General features: G+C 40.5%; 1 protein-coding gene across 1 annotated transcript; it reads right to left on the bottom strand.

Annotated features, from left to right (window-relative positions):
• Window positions 1-1,016: 1,016 nt before the first annotated feature.
• Window positions 1,017-2,087, bottom strand: LOC145029670 (putative F-box protein At4g22060). The gene has a single exon (XM_078978164.1). The coding sequence runs from the start codon at window positions 2,085-2,087 to the stop codon at window positions 1,017-1,019; it is 1,071 nt and encodes a 356-aa protein (XP_078834290.1).
• Window positions 2,088-19,964: the final 17,877 nt, after the last annotated feature.

The raw sequence follows: 19,964 nt of genomic DNA, 5'->3' as shown, positions 1-19,964 counted from the left end.
ACCTTAAAACCAGTTTGTTAATTAAGTTTAAAAATGTGATGTGGTTGTAACCATACTGATATGACACGTGTTTAACACGACGACCTACTGACGCTGAAACTGATGTGGCAAATTGTAACAAAAGGGGACAAAGGTACGAAAAACATAATTTTTTGTGGCCAATTTCAGACATGGAAAGAAACTAACATGGAAAAGTAGCAAAACCAAAAAAAGAACTGTAGACAAGGCTCCCCGGAATTATATATATATATATATATATATATATATATATATATATATAATAACTTATACAAAGATGCATGTTTTTATATTAACGAATCATCCCTCGACTTGCTTCCATGCTTCTCATTAGCAGCATGCCAGCTGGCATCTCTGCTATCAATAGGCAAGTTCATATTTCTTGACAAAAGAGTTTAGATAAGAATCAATGTTTCTCTTTGGTGACCAAATAATCACTCATGTTAAAATATTCTTAATGATATTAACACCAAATAAGGAAGGTGAAGATCCACTTGGAAATACATTATACACCATTCCAAAATGCATAATATACATAATAAGTGTAAGGAGGATGCTATAATAAAAATATAAAGGAAAGTAAGTTGCCATTTTTTATATTAAAAACCTCACATTTCCAAGTCTGATCTTGAAATATTCCTCCTCGTCTACCTTGGTTGCAAAATTCTTGATGTATATCAGAAGGGTGTTACATACAACCAAACTGTTATTGTGAAATGACCTTAAAAACAGTGAAAAACAAACATGTAAAATGTTTAAGTATATAATAGTTTGTGGGATCGTAGAACGATATAAAAACCAAAAACTTGATATCAATCAAAGAGGTTCTAGTTTCAAATTAATACATGATACATTACCCAAGAATCTGAAAGCAACAAAGGACACCAAATTACATATAAAAAGGAGATCGATATAGTTATACATAATGTTTGTTTGCTTGACAAAGGAAAAAAGTAAATTGCAACATTCAATCTCAAAAACTTGTAAATAATCTTCTATCAACATTCATGAGGAAAATACCACTGGTTTGTTGTGAAGAATTTGCCACATCCTTCTTCCTCAAAAAAATTACATCCCTCGGGTTGTGACTGAAGGTCAACCCACAAATCCGGTTTAACAACAGCACCATGTCTGAATCTGCTAAGAAAAAATGCACCTTCATCTGGCGTCTCTTGAAACCTCACCCATTCCATTTTCTCAAAATCTAGTTTGTGAACATTATAGAAGTCGACTGATAAGCTTTCCATCACATAAAGGCTTTCACCTGAACTTAAAAGCTTCGGGAAAATGAAGGCTCGTTTAGGAAAATTCTTGGCCTTGAGCAACTTCAATTTGGGTTTAGGATCGAGTGTAAGCTCACATAAATGTCTTACTTTCAACGAACCGGGTTTAGAGCATAAGGTATATATTTTCCCCTTGAAAACATGTAAATAATTGATATCGATACGTAAGGAGACATGATTCCATGATCCCCCACCCGCTTTAGAAACCCATAATTCATTACGTACTATGTTTAACATAGCAAGCACATGGGTGGTAGGTATTGTCTTTGTGGGTGAATTGACAAGGACAGTAGTGATTTTTGGTGTACCGATAAAGACACAGTTAGAAGGGGTAGAAGGGAAATGAAGTTCGTGTCTGGTGATAGGATTCACAAGCCAAAAATCTCTAGTTTTCGCTCTGAACAAAATCAAGTAACCACAAGTTAATCCAACAAAAGCCCTACCAATAGAACGGGGAAGCACAGTTTTGAACTTTTGTCCTTGAGAATCCGTTAGGCACCATTCCTTATCTTTATTATTACCACGAGTAGAGATATACATCAGCATGGGTGATTTGGAAGCCATAAACCTCTCCCTGTGTGTCACTGTGGCTGATCTCCATGTCTTGCAAACTCCACTGAATGCAAGAAAATCGATCACTCCGAGTTGCATCATAACTAATGAAAGCACATCATGGTTGAGGTATGACCATGGACCCACATCCACATCATCAGTTTTGATGGTCATACTGCTAGATGCATCATCATGATGATTCCGTTTTCTACTCATTCTCCGTGTCAAAACCATTCCTATACAAAACAAAATCATACAAGACTTGTAAACAAACACAAAGAGTGTGTCTATTGTCTATAGCATATCTCTCCTTACAATGACATCGATGATTATAGATAATCCAAACACTTACAGAAGCTTAATAACTAAAGAATAAAATCAACCTAAGGCACATATATGTATATCCTAAAGCATCAAAACATCAAAACTATGGCAGGAAGTTCATTGGGGGATACTTCCAAAGTTTTTCCCAACCGATAATCAAAATTGAATAAAAATTATAGATAACACATCTTACTTGATGTGAGATACCCACCGGAAGTTAAGCGTGTAGAATTCGAAGGTGAATAAAGAAGGCAAAACAGGTATGCGACGGTAGTTAACAGAGAAGGGAGAGCAGGGTAGTGGTGGCGATCTGCGGCGTACAGGTTGGTGTTGGTGAGCGACGACGTATAGGGTGGCGGCGGCGAGAGTACTGTGAAGAACAAAGGATGTGTCTTGTAATCTAATAGAATGATTTTAAGGAGAGAAAAAGGGAAGGCAGGTCACAGGTGGCATGAGATAAATTACTTAGACAAAACTGCAAAAATGGTCATGTGGTATCAAAGTTTTAAAAACCGGTTTGAACCTGTCGATCGAACCGGTTGGACCGGGAATTGGGAAAATGAGCGGTTCAACTATCACCGGTTTTATCTCGATTTATGAACCGGATTGAACCAGACAGTTTTAGAAAAACCCGGTTGAACCGGTCAAAATAAACCGGTTAAACCGAATGAAAACACATAAAAAACATTTACAAAATAAACTTTGGTAATTTTTTTTAAATCTATTTAGTTTTCTCTCAATAAAAACATATGATAAATGTTATAAAGTTTTTTATGTGTTTGTATTCATCTACAACTATATTTTGTTTCGGTATTGTATTTTATTTTCTTTTTGACGTATATAGATTGATGTAAAAGTAAAACACTAAAACGTATGGTTATGTGTTATTTTAATGTATTTAGATTCATCTACAACTTATTTTTATGTGTATTTTTAATATTTGTACTTCTAAACATTAAATTTATGATTTATATATGTATGTATGTGTAGGAAAATAGGAAAAATATGAAAAATATTGAAACCGGTTGACCCGGCGGTCGAACTGGTTGGACCGGTTGAACCGGGAACCAGTCACCACACCGGTTTAACTAAAAAACCGATTTTTAAAACATTGTGTGGTATGCATTTTTATAGGGTGTTAGTCGAAACCTCGATTTTTTTGGACTAGTGGTCCTTTTGGACTAGTTTGTATGTGAAAATGGTCTTTGTGAAAATTGAAATGACTATAATACATTTGGGATATTTATTTTTCATTTTCTTTCATTATTTTAAAATCTAATACTATTTATTTAATTATTTTAACAATTAAAAAATAATAAAGGACATCTCTCTCTCTCTCTCTCTCTCTCTCTCTCTCTCTCTCTCTCTCTCTCTCTCTCTCTCTCTCTCTCTCTCTCTCTCTCTCTCTCTCTCTCTCTCCTGCCTGTACGAAACCATTTCCCAGATCATCTTCTCCAACCAAAGAACATGATTGCAACCCCAAAACATTAATTATGTTCATAAAACAAAAATGATGAAGGCCTCAATCAAATTGATTAGATAAATCCAAGATTTTTAACTGGGTACTACTCATGGATAATACTTTAACTCCACAAACCAACTTTTGCTTCTTAACAACAAATCCCTTATAGCTTTGAATTCGAAGGCAAAATCACATCTTGGTTATGCACAGATAACGAAGGTAAAATGGAGTCCTCACAAAGTAGCCTAACAACAATAACACCATTAGACAACATCAGAGGAGGTATAATCGAAATCAGAGACCAGTTCTTGCTCATCCAAGACTGTTTGTAACATCGCAAAAATACAGGCCAAAAATTTCATTTTTAAGTAGGTCAATTCATAAAACTTCGATATAAAAGTTTCATAATAATGCTTCATGTCTGAAAACCAGCCACATCATAATAATATGTTAGAGTACATCCTAGAAAATCCATAATGCGGAAAAACAAGAGAGTGTGTGATATGCCGCTACCGCGCCAGCTCCTTCCCCCTAGCTGAAGAGGTACCTGAAACCAAAATTGTAAGTTGTAAGCACGAAGCTTATTGAGTTCCCCCATAATACCACATACCAAACAATCATATAATGAACATCTAGGAGATACGGCCCTCACCCACACCCATGGAGATACGGGCCTCGCCCACACTCCCCTAGCTGGGAGATACGGGCCTCGCCCACACTCCGCTATCTGGGAGATACGGGCCTCGCCCATACTCTGCTATTTGAGAGATACGGGCCTCGCCCACACTCCGCTATCTGAGAGATACGGCCCTCGCCCACACTCAGCTACTAAGCCATAACATACAAGTATCACACAGACAACGAGTATAAACAATTCTACCACACTAGCATATATCATCATCAAACTTAACTATGAGATACGGGATCTGCCCACACTCTGATACTAACATATCGTCTATACGGGCCGACCTTGGTGCCTTAGACCCATTCCTACTGGAAGGAAACTCACCTCGAAACGTAGCTGCTGAAAGTCTGCTTGCTAGACGCCTGACTGTAGCACCGGTAATCCTCCGGCTATAAATCCATAAACATATATTAGTTACTCATGAATACCCTTAGGTCAAATGACTGACCTACCCATGGTCCACGGTCAACGCCTTGGTCAAAGTCAACTTCCAGTTGACTGGACTCGCCGAGTCATGGCACAAACTCGTCGAGTCCCTCTCCTACTATCCCAGTACTAACTCATCAAGTCCCTCTTCCCACTCACTGAGTCACCCTTAACTCACTTCTTGGGACAATTATACTGACTCGCGATCTAACTCACCAAGTTCGAGAACAACTCGCTGAGTTCCACGAGCAGATCTCCTACTCGCTTCCAAATCCTCACCAGAGCATCCTGTAACGCCCGTAGATCAGGGCTAGTCAATTTAGAGACGATAAGCATCAAAAATGAATTTTTGATGGAAGATTATTTAGAAGGATTAATCTTAACCAAGTTTTAGTATATGTCAAAGGTTTCCGTGCATAAAGAACGTCGAAATCCGAGTTATAACGAAGAAGTTATGACCTGTTGAAGTTTCGCGACAGAACTCGCACGACACAGCGCGACGTAAATAGTGAATTTACGTTAGAGCAATATTTATCCAAAACAATCTAAATGAAAATTGAATAGCTCATCAATAGTAGTGCAACGACGGAAAGACGGACGAAAACGGACGTCAGACGAAGGAGTTATGAGTTTATAACGGAGTTTTCCTGTCTCGGCCTACTAAAAATAAAGTCAAAATTAGCCAATGGAGTCTAAACGAGAGTTGTAGAGCATAATCTCACCTACGCGTCGATATAAAGAACATCGAAAACGAAGTTCTTATGCGAAAGTTATGAATTTCTGAAGTTCGGGATGCGAAACCCCAAAACTGTCAGATACCACGACATGGCAAGTGTGTGTGGTTACTTTCTGTTAACACACATAAATATATTACACTCTATAAAATACGTGCTATGTGAATATATTCTATTTCTCATGTGATATGAGTGTCGAAAGAATTTGTTATACAGGTTTTATGTTGTATATAAACAAATATACTTTATCTACAAATATGTGGGTAGAACATGGGTAGATAGTGATGTGTGATGAAATAAAAATGTTGAGAGGCCTCGATGTCATTGTGATCCAGTCATCTAGCGGAATTTAGATGACGACCACGGACTCTTTCTAGACAGTCCCGTGGAACACCAGCAGGCTTATAACCTGTAGGTATTAATGAACTTGGGTGTTCATTCGTTGTATTCCATCCCCCTCATGGTTGCCTTATTTGACTTATATTGCTGACGAACCCCCGATGCATGTGTTGTCGCCCCGATGAAATATTCTTAGACTAGGTCCCTTGTGTTAGTTATCTTAGGGACGTAAAGTGAGAATAACGGGAATGAGTAATTGGGTTATTATTGGTTGATGAAATTAAATTAATTATTTATTGTGGGTTGAAAACCATATATGCTCACCAGGCTCCCAAGCCTGACCCACTCAGTTTTGTTTGTATTACAGGTAGAGGCGCCAGAGCATAAGTTGGATGACTTGTCAAGTTATTTTTGTATTATAGACTTGTTATATTTAACTGTTGTAAGGTTTGTTTTGTAATCTTTATGCTTTTGGTCTGTTTATCGGAACATGACATCCCGAGTTCTGTTATAAAATGAAAATACATTTCTTTAAGAAATGCTTTGGTAAATCTTATTTTATCATATTCCGTTTTGGGAAAAAATTCCGCAACTCTTTTAATCAAAGGATTACTCTGTAATTATTTTAAAAACATAAATGAAACCGGTCTTTTCTGGCCGTGATTTTGGGGATGTCACACATCTATCTTGAGGATTTGGGTTTCTGGGACTATTGCTACACGTTAAATTGCTAACTCCGCGTGCAGCTACGAAGGGTTTGACCTTCTACCCTTAAACCCTTCTTAACTCATTAATAGTTCATATGACTCGCCGAGTTTGAAGAACAACTCGTTGAGTTCCAAACAATCCTCATAGGACTCACCGAGTCGTTCATCCAACTCGTCGAGTCTAAGACCATCTTCATAGAACTTGCCAAGTCCACTTTGGAACTCGCCGAGTCCCTTCAACTCTCCTCCCATACAGACCAAATCTGAGACATGCAACGGTTCCAAACCATAGATCTAAGCTCCTAGGGCATGCTTATCATGTAAAGTTGCAAACTTTACGTGCATGCATGGCCCTATGAGCTCCAAAAGGCAATTCCAAGCTCTTTATGAGGTCGTACACTCAATAGGGACCTCAATCACTCCAACCACAGAGACTTTACACTTCTAAGATGTCCATATGGTCCAGATCTGAAGTCCTTTCAGAACATAGAGCATAAACACATGGAGTTTGAGGTTTTAGGGCTTGAAAACCACCAATTAGGGACAAAAAGGGGATCTAATGAACTAGTGATCAAGGTAGGAACTTTTCTACCTGAATGGAAGCTTCTCACAGTGTATATTTCATATTTTCTTCCCCTCCTTGCACTCTTCAACCTCCTCCTTCTTCTTCTAAGCTCCAAACTTCCTTCACAAAGCCAAAAATCACTCACAAGAACAATATGGGGGCTAGGGTTTCGCTCTCTCTGGGAGTGTTAGGGACAAGGGAGGCCGAGTTAGAGTGTTTAAATACAGTGCAAACCCTCGAATTAGGGATTTTGCCCAAACAGGGTCTACTCGTCGAGTTTGGGACCCGACTCGCCGACTTCACCGTTTAAGTCCCGTGTCTCTCCTCGCTTCTACTCGGTGAGTTGGACCTTCAACTCGCCGAGTCCAAGGCCAAAATGCAAGGTATGTAACAAGAGGATACGTACCAACAACCAGGTGCTACAAATCTCCCCCACTTATTTTAGACTTCGTCCTCGAAGTCTGCTGCTCGATCCTGAAACAGCTCGGGGTAATGTTCCGTCATCTCATCCACCGGCTCCTAACTCCACTCCGACCCCCTCCGGTGCTGCCATTGCACCTTCACGAGTTCCACTCTTTTGTTCCTCAGATCCTTCGACTTCCAGTCAAGTATTGCTACAGGCCGCTCGATGTAATTCAGGCTGCCATCAACCTGAATATCCTCCAAGGGTACCACTGCTGAGTCGTCCACCAGGAACTTTTGCAGCTGAGAGACATGGAAAGTGTTGTGTATCTGACTGAGTTCGGCTGGTAAATCCAGTCTATATGCCATCTTGCCCCCCCGGGCTATAACCCAGAACGGTCCAATATACCTTGGGCCCAACTTGCCCCGCTTCCTAAATCGAATGGCGCCTTTCCAAGGTGACACTTTTAGGAGAACCATATCTCCAGCCTGGAACTCCAGGTCTGATCGATCCTTATCGGCATAACTTTTCTGCCGACTCTGAGCAGTCTGAAGCCTACTCCGAACCTACTGAATCTTCTATGTCATCTTGAGCACAACTTCGGTGCTCCCCATGACCCTCTGGCCAACCTCGCCCCAGCATATCGGGGTCCTGCACCTCCTCCCATACAACATCTCGAAGGGAGGATGGTCGATGCTCGCATGATAGCTATTATTATACGAGAACTCCGCAAATGGAAGGTAAGTATCCCAACTACCTCCGAAATCCAGAACACATGCCCGCAACATATCCTTTAATGTTTGGATGGTCCGCTCGCTCTGACCATCCGTCTGCAGGTGAAAAGCGGTGCTGAAATGCAGACGAGCACCCAACTCGTCATGAAACTTCTTCCAAAACCTGGAAGTAAAACGCACATCCCTGTATGAAATCACTGACACTAGCACCCCATGCCTTGCCACTATCTCCTTGATATATATGTCGGCCAACATCTCGGCCGAGATGCTCTCCTGAATCGGAATAAAATGGGCGCTATTGGTCAATCGATCCACGATGACCCATATCGAGTCCAATCCTCGCGCGGTCCTGGGAGGCTTCGTGATAAAATCCGTCGTAATATCTTCCCATTTCCACAACGGTATATCCAACGGCTGCATCTTACCATGTGGTCTTTGGTGCTCGGCCTTATCCTTCCTGCAGGTCAAGCAATGCTCCACGTACCAGGCTACATCCCGCTTCATGCAGGGCCACCAATAATCCAAACAAAGATCCTTATACATCTTCATCACCCTGGGATGAATGGAGAATCTAGATTTGTGCGCCTTTCCTATCAGAACCTGGCGCATGCCTCCATGGTACGGCACCCACACCCTACGGTGTAGTGTCAACAATCCTCGACTGTTATAGTCGAAAGAGGAAATCTGACCCACAATCCTCTCGCTCTTCTGATGTTCCTCCTTCATCGCCTCCTGCTGAGCTTCCCGAATCAGCTCCAGCAGCGGGGTCACCACGGTCATCCTCAGACAGACATCCCTGATCGGTGCTGCCTTGCGGCTAAGCGCATCGGCCACCACATTAGCCTTCCTCGGGTGGTAAAGGATCTCACAATCATAATCCTTCACCACATCAAGCCACCGACGTTGTCTCATGTTCAGATTCGGCTGATCTATAAGGTACCTCAAGATCTTGTGGTCCTTGTAAATCGTACAGCGAACCCCATAGAGGTATTGACGCCAAATCTTAAGGGCGAGTACCACAGCCCCCAACTCCAAATCATGCGTCGGGTAGTTCGCATCGTGAGGCTTCAGCTGCCTCGAGGCGTAAGCAATGACATGCCCTTTTTGCAGCAATACAACACCCTTAGGTCAAATGACTGACCTACCCATGGTCCACGGTCAACGCCTTGGTCAAATTCAACTTCCAGTTGACTGGACTCGCCGAGTCATGGCACAGACTCGTCGAGTCCCTCTCCTACTATCCCAGTACTAACTCATCAAGTCCCTCTTCCCACTCACTGAGTCACCCTTAACTCACTTCTTGGGACAGTTAGACTGACTCACGATCTAACTCGCCAAGTCCGAGAACAACTCGCCGAGTCCCACGAGCAGATCTCCTACTCGCTTCCAAATCCTCACCAGAGCATCCTGTAACGCCCGCAGATCAGGGCTAGTCAATTTAGAGACGATAAGCATCAAAAATGAATTTTTGATGGAAGATTATTTATAAGGATTAATCTTAACCAAGTTTTAGTATATGTAAAAGGTTTCCATGCATAAAGAACGTCGAAATCCGAGTTATAACAAAGAATTTATGACCTGTTGAAGTTTCGCGACAGAACTGACACGACACAGCGCGACGTAAATAGTGAATTTACGTTAGAGCGATATTTATCCAAAACAATCTAAATGAAAATTGAAGATCTCATTGATAGTAGTGCAACGACGGAAAGACGGATGAAAACGGACGTCAGACGAAGGAGTTATGAGTTTATAACGGAGTTTTCCTGTCCCAGCCTACTAAAAAATGAAGTAAAAATTAGCCAATGGAGTCTAAACGAGAGTTTTAGAGCATAATCTCACCTACGCGTCGATATAAAGAACGTCGAAAACGGAGTTCGTATGCGAAAGTTATGAATTTCTGAAGTTCGAGGTGCGAAACCCCAAAACTGTCAGATACCACGACGTGGCAGGTCTTCTGACACCTCCGAGAGTCCCCCAGTCGCAACTTGCGATGACGCATGCAGTGACGATCAAGCCCACGATGTGGAAAAAGGTGCCACGACGTGGCAAGGGTAGATTTTACCCTATAAATAGATTTGAAGGGCCAGCCATTTAGGGTTGCTATTTTCTCTTCTCTTTCTCCTGTTTTACCTCGATTTACGTGCAAAGAAATATCCCGAATCCCCGGTATCAACCCCGAGACCTGAAGCGAGTCCTAAAGCCCAAAGATCCCGAGAAGAAAAGAGTTTCCGAGCCGAAGCTCTGTCCACGAGAAGCCCGGTGTGCGAAGTGATCCCGGTTTCACCAAACAATACTACTCTTAGAGCTGTAGTACTGTCCGAGCATCGTCTAACCAAGTGAGCGTGTGGTCACTTTCATCTAACACATAAATATTAAGTATTTTCTATGAAATACGTGCTATGTGTATAATATAAAGTTGTTTATATGTGTGAGTGTATACTCCCTTTCATAAACACGATTTTAATACAAGTATTGTTTCAATGTATTAATCATATGTTTGGTGTGAGTGTGTAGTTACTTTCTTCTAACACATAGATATGAAGTATCTCTATAAAATACGTGCTATGTGTTATATGTATATTATCTTTTTATTCGGAATGGGTAAGTGTGTGTGGTTACTTTATGTTAACACACATATATAGATTATACTCTATCAAATACGTGCTATGTTAATATATTCTATTTCTCATGTGATATGAGTGTCGAAAGAATTTGTTATACAGGTTTTATGTTGTATATAAACAAATATACTTTATCTACAAATATGTGGGTAGAACATGGGTAGATAGTGATGTGTGATGAAATAAAAATGTTGAGAGGCCTCGATGTCATTGTGATCCAGTCATCTAGCGGAATTTAGATGACGACCACGGACTCTTTCTAGACAGTCCCGTGGAACACCAGCAGGCTCATAACCTGTAGGTATTAATGAACTTGGGTGTTCATTCGTTGTATTCCATCCCCCTCATGGTTGCCTTATTTGACTTATATTGCTGACGAACCCCCGAAGCATGTGTTGTCGCCCCGATGAAATATTCTTAGACTAGGTCCCTTGTGTTAGTTATCTTAGGGACGTAAAGTGAGAATAACGGGAATGAGTAATTGGGTTATTATTGGTTAATGAAATTAAATTAATTATTTATTGTGGGTTGAAAACCATATATGCTCACCAGGCTCCCAAGCCTGACCCGCTCAGTTTTGTTTGTATTACAGGTAGAGGCGCCAGAGCATAAGTTGGATGACTTGTCAAGTTATTTTCGGATTATAGACTTGTTATATTTAACTGTTGTAAGGTCTGTTTTGTAATGTTTATGCTTTTGGTCTGTTTATCGGAACATGACATCCCGAGTTTTGTTATAAAATGAAAATACATTTCTTTAAGAAATGCATTGGTAAATCTTATTTTATCATATTCCGTTTTGGGAAAAAATTCCGCAACTCTTTTAATCAAAGGATTACTCTGTAATTATTTTAAAAACATAAATGAAACCGGTCTTTTCTGGCCGTGATTTTGGGGATGTCACACATCCATCTTGAGGATTTGGGTTTCTGGGACTATTGCTACGCGTTAAATTGCTAACTCCGCGTGCAGCTACGAAGGGTTGGACCTTCTACCCTTAAACCCTTCTTAACTCATTAATAGTTCATATGACTCGCCGAGTTTGAAGAACAACTCGTTGAGTTCCAAACAATCCTCATAGGACTCACCGAGTCGTTCATCCAACTCGTCGAGTCTAAGACCATCTTCATAGAAGTCGCCAAGTCCACTTTGGAACTCGCCGAGTCCCTTCAACTCTCCTCCCATACAGACCAAATCTGAGACATGCAACGGTTCCAAAACATAGATCTAAGCTCCTAGGGCATGCTTATCACGTAAAGTTGCAAACTTTACGTGCATGCATGGCCCTATGAGCTCCAAAAGGCAATTCCAAGCTCTTTATGAGGTAGTACACTCAATAGGGACCTCAATCACTCCAACCACAGAGACTTTACACTTCTAAGATGTCCATAAGGTCCAGATCTGAAGTCCTTTCAGAACATAGAGCATAAACACATGGAGTTTGAGGTTTTAGGGCTTGAAAACCACCAATTAGGGACAAAAAGGGGATCTAATGAACTAGTGATCAAGGTAGGAACTTTTCTACCTGAATGGAAGCTTCTCACAGTGTAGATTTCAGATTTACTTCCCCTCCTTGCACTCTGCAACCTTCCTTCACATAGCCAAAAATCACTCACAAGAACAATATGGGGGCTAGGGTTTCGCTCTACAGCTCTCTGGGAGTGTTAGGGACAAGGAAGGCCGAGTTAGAGTGTTTAAATATGGTGCAAACCCTCGAATTAGGGATTTTGCCCAAACAGGGTCTACTCGCCGAGTTCAGGACCCGACTCGCCGAGTTCACCGTTTAAGTCTCGTATCTCTCCTCGCTTCTACTCAGTGAGTTGGACCTTCAACTCGCCGAGTCCAAGGCCAAAATGCAAGGTATATAACAAGAGGATACGTACCAACAACCAGGTGCTACAAATCTCCCCCACTTATTTTAGACTTCGTCCTCGAAGTCTGCTGCTCGATCCTGAAACAGCTTGGGGTAATGTTCCGTCATCTCATCCACCGGCTCCCAAGTCCACTCTGACCCCCTCCGGTGCTGCCATTGCACCTTCACAAGTTCCACTCTTTTGTTCCTCAGATCCTTTGACTTCCAGTCAAGGATTGCTATAGGCCGCTCGATGTAATTCAGGCTGCCATCAACTTGAATGTCCTCCACGGGTACCACTGCTGAGTCGTCCACCAGGAACTTTCGCAACTGAGAGACATGGAAAGTGTTGTGTGTCTGACTGAGTTCGGTTGGCAAATCCAACCTATATGCCATATTCCCCCCCCCCCCCCCAAGCTATAACCCAAAACGGTCCAATATACCTTGGGCCCAACTTGCCCCGCTTCCTGAATCGAATGGCGCCTTTCCAAGGTGACACTTTTAGGAGAACCATATCTCCGACCTGGAACTCCAGGTCTGATTGATGCTTATCGGCATAACTTTTCTGCCGACTCTGAGCAGTCTGAAGCCTACTCCGAACCTGTTGAATCTTCTATGTCATCTTGAGCACAACTTCGGTGCTCCCCATGATCCTCTGGCCAGCCTCGCCCCAGCATATCGGGGTACTGCACCTCCTCCCATACAACATCTCGAAGGGAGGACGGTCGATGCTCGCATGATAGCTATTATTATACGAGAACTCCGCAAATGGAAGGTAAGTATCCCAACTACCTCCGAAATCCAGAACACATGACCGCAACATATCCTCTAATGTTTGGTTGGTCCGCTCGCTCTGACCATCCATCTGCAAGTGAAAAGCGGTGCTGAAATGCAGACGAGCACCCAACTCATCATGAAACTTCTTCTAAAACCTGGAAGTAAAACGCACATCCCTGTATGAAATCACTGACACTGGCACCCCGTGCCTTGCCACTATCTCCCTGATATAGATGTCGGCTAACTTCTCGGCCGAGATGGTCTCCTGAATCAGAATAAAATGGGCGCTCTTGGTCAATCGATCCACGATGACCCATATCGAGTCCAATCCTCGCGCGGTCTTGGGAAGTTTCGTGATAAAATCCGTCGTAATATCTTCTCATTTCCACAACGGGACATCCAAAGGTTGCATCTTACCATGTGGTCTTTGGTGCTCGGCCTTAACCTTCCTGCAAGTCAAGCAACGCTCCACGTACCAGGCTACATCTCGCTTCATGCAGGGCCACCAATAATCCAAACAAAGATCCCTATACATCTTCATCGCCCGGGGATGAATGAAGAATCTAGATTTGTGCGCCTCTCCCATCAGAACCTGGCGCACGCCTCCATGGTACGGCACCCACACCCTACGGTGTAGTGTCAACAATCCTCGACTGTTATAGTCAAAAGAGGAAATCTGACCCACAATCCTCTCGCTCTTCCGATGTTCCTCCTTCATCGCCTCCTGCTGAGCCTCCCGAATCAGCTCCAGCAGCGGGGTCACCACGGTCATTCTCAAATAGACATCCCTGATCGGTGTTGCCTTGCGGCTAAGCGCATCGGCCACCACATTAGCCTTCCCAGGGTGGTAAAGGATCTCACAATCATAATCCTTCACCACATCAAGCCACCGACGTTGTCTCATGTTCAGATTCGGCTGATCTATAAGGTACCTCAAGATCTTGTGGTCCTTGTAAATCATACGGCGAACCTCATAGAGGTAATGACGCCAAATCTTGAGGGCGAATACCACAACCCCCAACTCCAAATCATGCATCGGGTAGTTCACCTCGTGAGGCTTCAGCTGCCTCGAGGCGTAAGCAATGACATGCCCTCTCTGCATCAATACCGCGCCCAAACCTAAGATAGACGCGTCGCAATAAACAACAAAATCCTCCACGCCCTCTGGCAGGGCTAAAATTGGCGCCTCACACAATCACTGCCTCAACGTCTCAAACGTCGCCAGCTTCTCAGGCCCCCATCGGAAGACTACGGCCTTCCTTGTTAGCCGCGTCAAGGGTACAACTATCTTGGAGAAATCCTGGATGAATTTCCAATAGTACCCTGCTAACCCCAGAAAACTCTGAATCTCAGATGGAGACTTCGGAACCTCCCACCTCATCACGGCCTCTACCTTGGCCAGATCCACCGAAATCCCGTCCTGGTTGACAAAGTGCCCAAGAAACTATGAATCTCAGATGGAGACTTCGGAACCTCCCACCTCATCACGGCCTCTACCTTAGCCGGATCCACCGAATATTGGAATTTGAGATTCCATTCCATTGAGTATTTTGTTGCCAAATGGTTAGATGTCATGTCCGTAGCCCCTTCTTGATCTGCTTGGGTATTGCTGTTGATGTTAAATTTTTTTTAGAGTAATGACGATTATGCCCTTGGATGTTCTTTGTTTGATTTTTCCATTAGAGTTGTGTAAGTCTTAACAACAGTGGGTTCTGTTGCTACCGATAAACACTAATTAAAGGAAAAAACAATCACATGGCATTTTTCTTTGCCCTATAAAACCTATTTCCTATTTTCTTTTGTTTTCCTCTGCAACCAAGAAATCAAAAACCCTCATCTTTCTTTTATTTTCTTATTGGTTCGAAACCTGCAGGTGGTTTCCAGTGGTTTGTTCTTGGTTTTTTAAGGTGCTTTTAATGGTGACGAAGGAAGTTGGTAGAGGATGGTGTAATCTGTAAAGAAGAATGTGAAACCAGTCGACAGTGGTGGTTAGTGATGGTGTGATGTGGGTGGTCTTCCAGCTAGGAGTGGGTCTTGACAGAGGTGCATGGAAATGATGATAGTAGGTGGTGTTGTTGGTGGTATAAGGTCGCGATAGTGGCAGGTTTTTGCTGGTACTATAATGGTGGTTCTCCGGAAGCATTGTGGGGTAGAATTTGATGAAAAATGAAAAATCAATTGAGGCTCTTGAATATTTGGAACATGATATAAACTAAGTATTGATGTTTTCCGGATTTATTGGTTACGTCTTCGTTAACATTACGACTTACACAAATCCAATGGTATTTGTGAGTGGCAGTAATTGCATGTATATCTCTATGTATATGTGAAATGAATTATATATATTACTGTATAAGTTTGTGAATATGTATCTGAAGGTGTCTCTATCTATGCATGTGTCTGAGTGTTGATATATTTACAATGTCTATGTATATGATGATGTATATGTCTGATGAATGTTGATATATATTTACACCGGCGTATCATATACATGTGGATATAAAGATTTGCTGATGATTGCGATTTTCCATTTGGAGATTTTATCAAACTTGTGGGTGCAAAATTAAGAAGATGGTAATATTTCAAAATTCCAGCACAACACCAACCTCTAACTTACTGCAATGCAAGTAATTACTTCCTTATAAACACTCATGGATGAATAAGTGATTCCCTCTTTAGGACAGTTCCTTCTTTGATTGATCATCATAATATGTGGAAGGAATGGGGTCCAACTCTGGAGGAATAAGTGATTATTCTTTGGGACAACATTCACTGGAATCTTAAAAGAGCTATGACTCATTGATGATACATAAAAGGAATATTGATTCTAATACTATGGAAACTATACAGAAAACTATACAGTGTCATATGACAATGTATTCATCTTATTAGAAAACCTTTTAACTTTATATATATATATATATATATATATATATATATATATATATATATATATCAAATCTAATCCTAGATATCGAAAATGTTATGTTATTACAATTATATATATATATATATATATATATATATATATATATATATCAACAAATAGGAACAAAAATGTAATAGTAATAAATTATATAAATGTAATCATAACAAAGGATGATGTAATAAGAAAAGTCAAAACATGTTTTTTATTTGCATCTCAAAATGAAGAAAAAAGATGAGAATTGTTTAATAAAAAGTTAAATTGGTATAAACACATTTTTTTTTAATGTGTAGTAGGAGCAACAGAAAACGAATACACAACTTTTTATAATTATTTAGGTTATATGTGAAAAATGGATATTTAATTTTTTATACTTATTTTGGTTGAAATTAAAAAAAAGGTTTGTCTAAGTTCAAGAAACAAAAAGTAAAGCCGTAAATCACGATTGATCAAGAAAAGTTAAAGGCTATCACTGCCAACATATATAAAAAACAAGTCGGACATCAAGGTTTTCTTACATGTATAAACTATTAAGAATGATATTTGAGGTATGGGATTAAACTATCATACCTACATTACTATTTTTTTGCATCTAGCCTACTTAGGTGCTAACTACAATAATTATAAATGTACATTGATTGGTTTTCCTTCTTAAGCTTTTTGTTGGTGAAAAACAAACAATATAATTAGTATGTATATGTTGCATGAACTTTTTTATAAACATTAATAGTTTGGGTGTTTTTTTTTTTTGAAAAATAAAGAAGATATTTGTGCGAGACAATATAGATACAAAGATTTTCCTAAAAAATTAACATGGAATCCAAGCTCACATCATTGGAACCCTTGAGAACATGGATTAATGTGAGGTCGTTTGGTTTCGTATAATCTAGTTGAAGGGGAACGTACTACCTTCAAATACTTTCATCACATATCAGTGGCCTTACATATAACTAGTATGTATATGTTGCATAAACTTTTTCATAAACATTAATAGTTTGAGTGTTTTTTTTTTTTGAAAAAGAAAGAAGATATGTGTGCGAGACAATATAGATACAAAAAATTTCCTAAAAACTTAACATGGAATCCAAGGTCACATCATTGGAACCCTTGAGAACATGGATTAATGTGAGGTCGTTTGGTTTCTTATAATCTCGATGAAGGGGAACGATACTACCTTCAAATACTTTTATCACATATTAGTTGTCTTACATGTTTTGAAGATCTGTACACTGTCAACAACGTAAAACACCAAATTATTTGCGCAAAATATCTAATCAACTCTAAAAACTAATTTCTGAAAAAAAAAAAAAAACTATTCTCATCCTTCGCTTGGCGCGGGTAAACGGCTATTATATATATATATATATATATATATATATATATATATATATATATATATATATATTGTAACGCCCGGGTTTCGGGGCTAAGCATTTTTGACAATGTAATAGTCTAGATCAACTGTTGTAACTCTTTTTGAAGTAATAAAGATGAAATATTTGAATATTATGTATATTATATGTATTTATGTGCTTATTATATGATTATAAATGTATAATTAATAAAAAAATAAAAATAAGCGTCAAAATTAAAGTGTGAGATAATCTCGATATCTTTATATAAAGTTGTAGTGGTCGAAACAAGGATTTCGGGGATATAAAGAACGCCGAAATCTGAGTTATAATGAAGAAGTTATGACTCGTCAAAGTTTCGCGACGGAACTGACACGATACCGGGAAGTGTAAATAATGAATTTACGATAGAGCGAGATTTAGCCTTAGCGATCTAAGTGAAAGTCGTAGAATGCGTTAAACCCATACTGTCCATAAAAAGAATGCCCAAATCTAACTTCGTATGAGAAAGTTATGATTTTTCGAAGTTTCGGATTAGCAGTGTATAGCCCGAAATTCGAATATTAGATCGAGTGGTTTTTAGCCGACACGACCTAAACGAGAATCGAAGATATAGTTAAGAGTAGCGTAACGAGAAAAAGATGGGCGAAAACAGACGTCGGATAAAGAAGTTATGAATTTTTAACGGACTAATGTTGTCCCGGCCTTTTAATAATATAACTTTTAAAATAAAGTCAAAATTAGCCGACGGAGTCTAAATAAAAGTTGTAGAGTATGTTCCCACCTTCACGTGGATATAAAGAACGTCAAGACAGATCTTGTATGCGATAGTTACGAATTTTTAAAGATTCATTCGAATTTGCGAAGCCTGTTGCTCAATCGATGACGTGGCAAGATCACATTCATCGCTTGCGGCTCACGGTGCTCGCTTCGGATGATGACACGTCGCTTCGCTACACCCCGCGCACGTTCGCTTCTTATCCACTCTGAGAGTAGGCGCGTGCGAACCAGCTGGATCCGAGCTGGTGTTCTTATCCGAGGACTACACCCCGCGTAACCTCCCTACGCCCAACGTACTTGCGAGGCCTCGCACCTATGAAAGGGGATGTCACAGTTGGTAAATCTTTATCATATTTTGTTTTGGGACAAATTCCGCAACACTTTTATTTAAAATGTTACTCTGATTTTTTTTAAATAAAGCATAAACAAAATCGGTCTTTTCTGGCCGTGAAAATGGGATGTCACAGTTAGTATCAGAGCATTAGTTTAAGCGAACTAGGAATTTGTAGGATTTCTAGACTTAAACTTAGAATGCTAAGCGATGATTGTGAGATGTGAGCACTAGCTTATTTTAGGAATTGTGCCTAAAATGCTTTTATGTGCTAAATGCTTTGTGCATGATATGCTGTTAATTGTTCGGATCTATGGTTTGTTGCCGACCGGCTCTGGAAACCTTATGTGTTTAGGATTATAAACGTACGAGTACAATATTAGAACTAGCATATAAACGTTTCGGAGAGATAAGGATGATTTAAACATCTATCCTAAAATAAAGATCTAAATTCACCTTATTCGATGTATAGATCAAGATGGCAAGGACCCGTAGCGGAAACGTAAAGGCAAATGGAGATAGGAACCAACCCCCAGTGATTCATCAAATACCTGTTGTAGAAGAAGTTGCACCCGAGCCAATCACCATGGTTGTAGTACAAGTCATGATTCGGGCTATGCTAGCTGAACAAAGGGAAGAAATGAGACAGATGTTCCATGAAAATAGGGACAAGCCTACCATACATGTTGAGCCAACCGAGCCAATTGCCGAGCAATCTGAGGAAGGGAACTACATCCACCAAGTGAATCAAGTAGAGACTCAAGGTGAACGAAGGGATGGCCCGGAAAAGAGAAATGACAAGGATGGGAGAATGTACAAGAATTTCTTGGGTGCGAAACCACCAAGTCTCTCAGGAAGCCCAAAGCCTGTTGATATTATGGATTGGATCTCTGAGATGGAGATGGTGTTTGAGAGCTACGACTGCAATGAGAAGCAGAAGACCGTCTTCACCGTGAGACAATTGAAAACTGGAGTCTTGAGCTGGTGGAAGCTATTGGCGGATACAATATCGCGAGGAGAATCTCTGAAAATGTCACGGGATAAGTTCTTAGAACAACTGAAGGTGCAGTACTGTTTGGAGATAGATCTAA

Source organism: Lactuca saligna, chromosome 2, assembly GCF_052625555.1.
Source record: "Lactuca saligna cultivar CGN05327 chromosome 2, ASM5262555v1, whole genome shotgun sequence".
Lineage (NCBI taxonomy): Eukaryota > Viridiplantae > Streptophyta > Magnoliopsida > Asterales > Asteraceae > Lactuca > Lactuca saligna.
The sequence above is the reverse complement of the archived record's forward strand: the minus strand, read 5'-3'. Positions and strand labels throughout refer to the sequence as shown.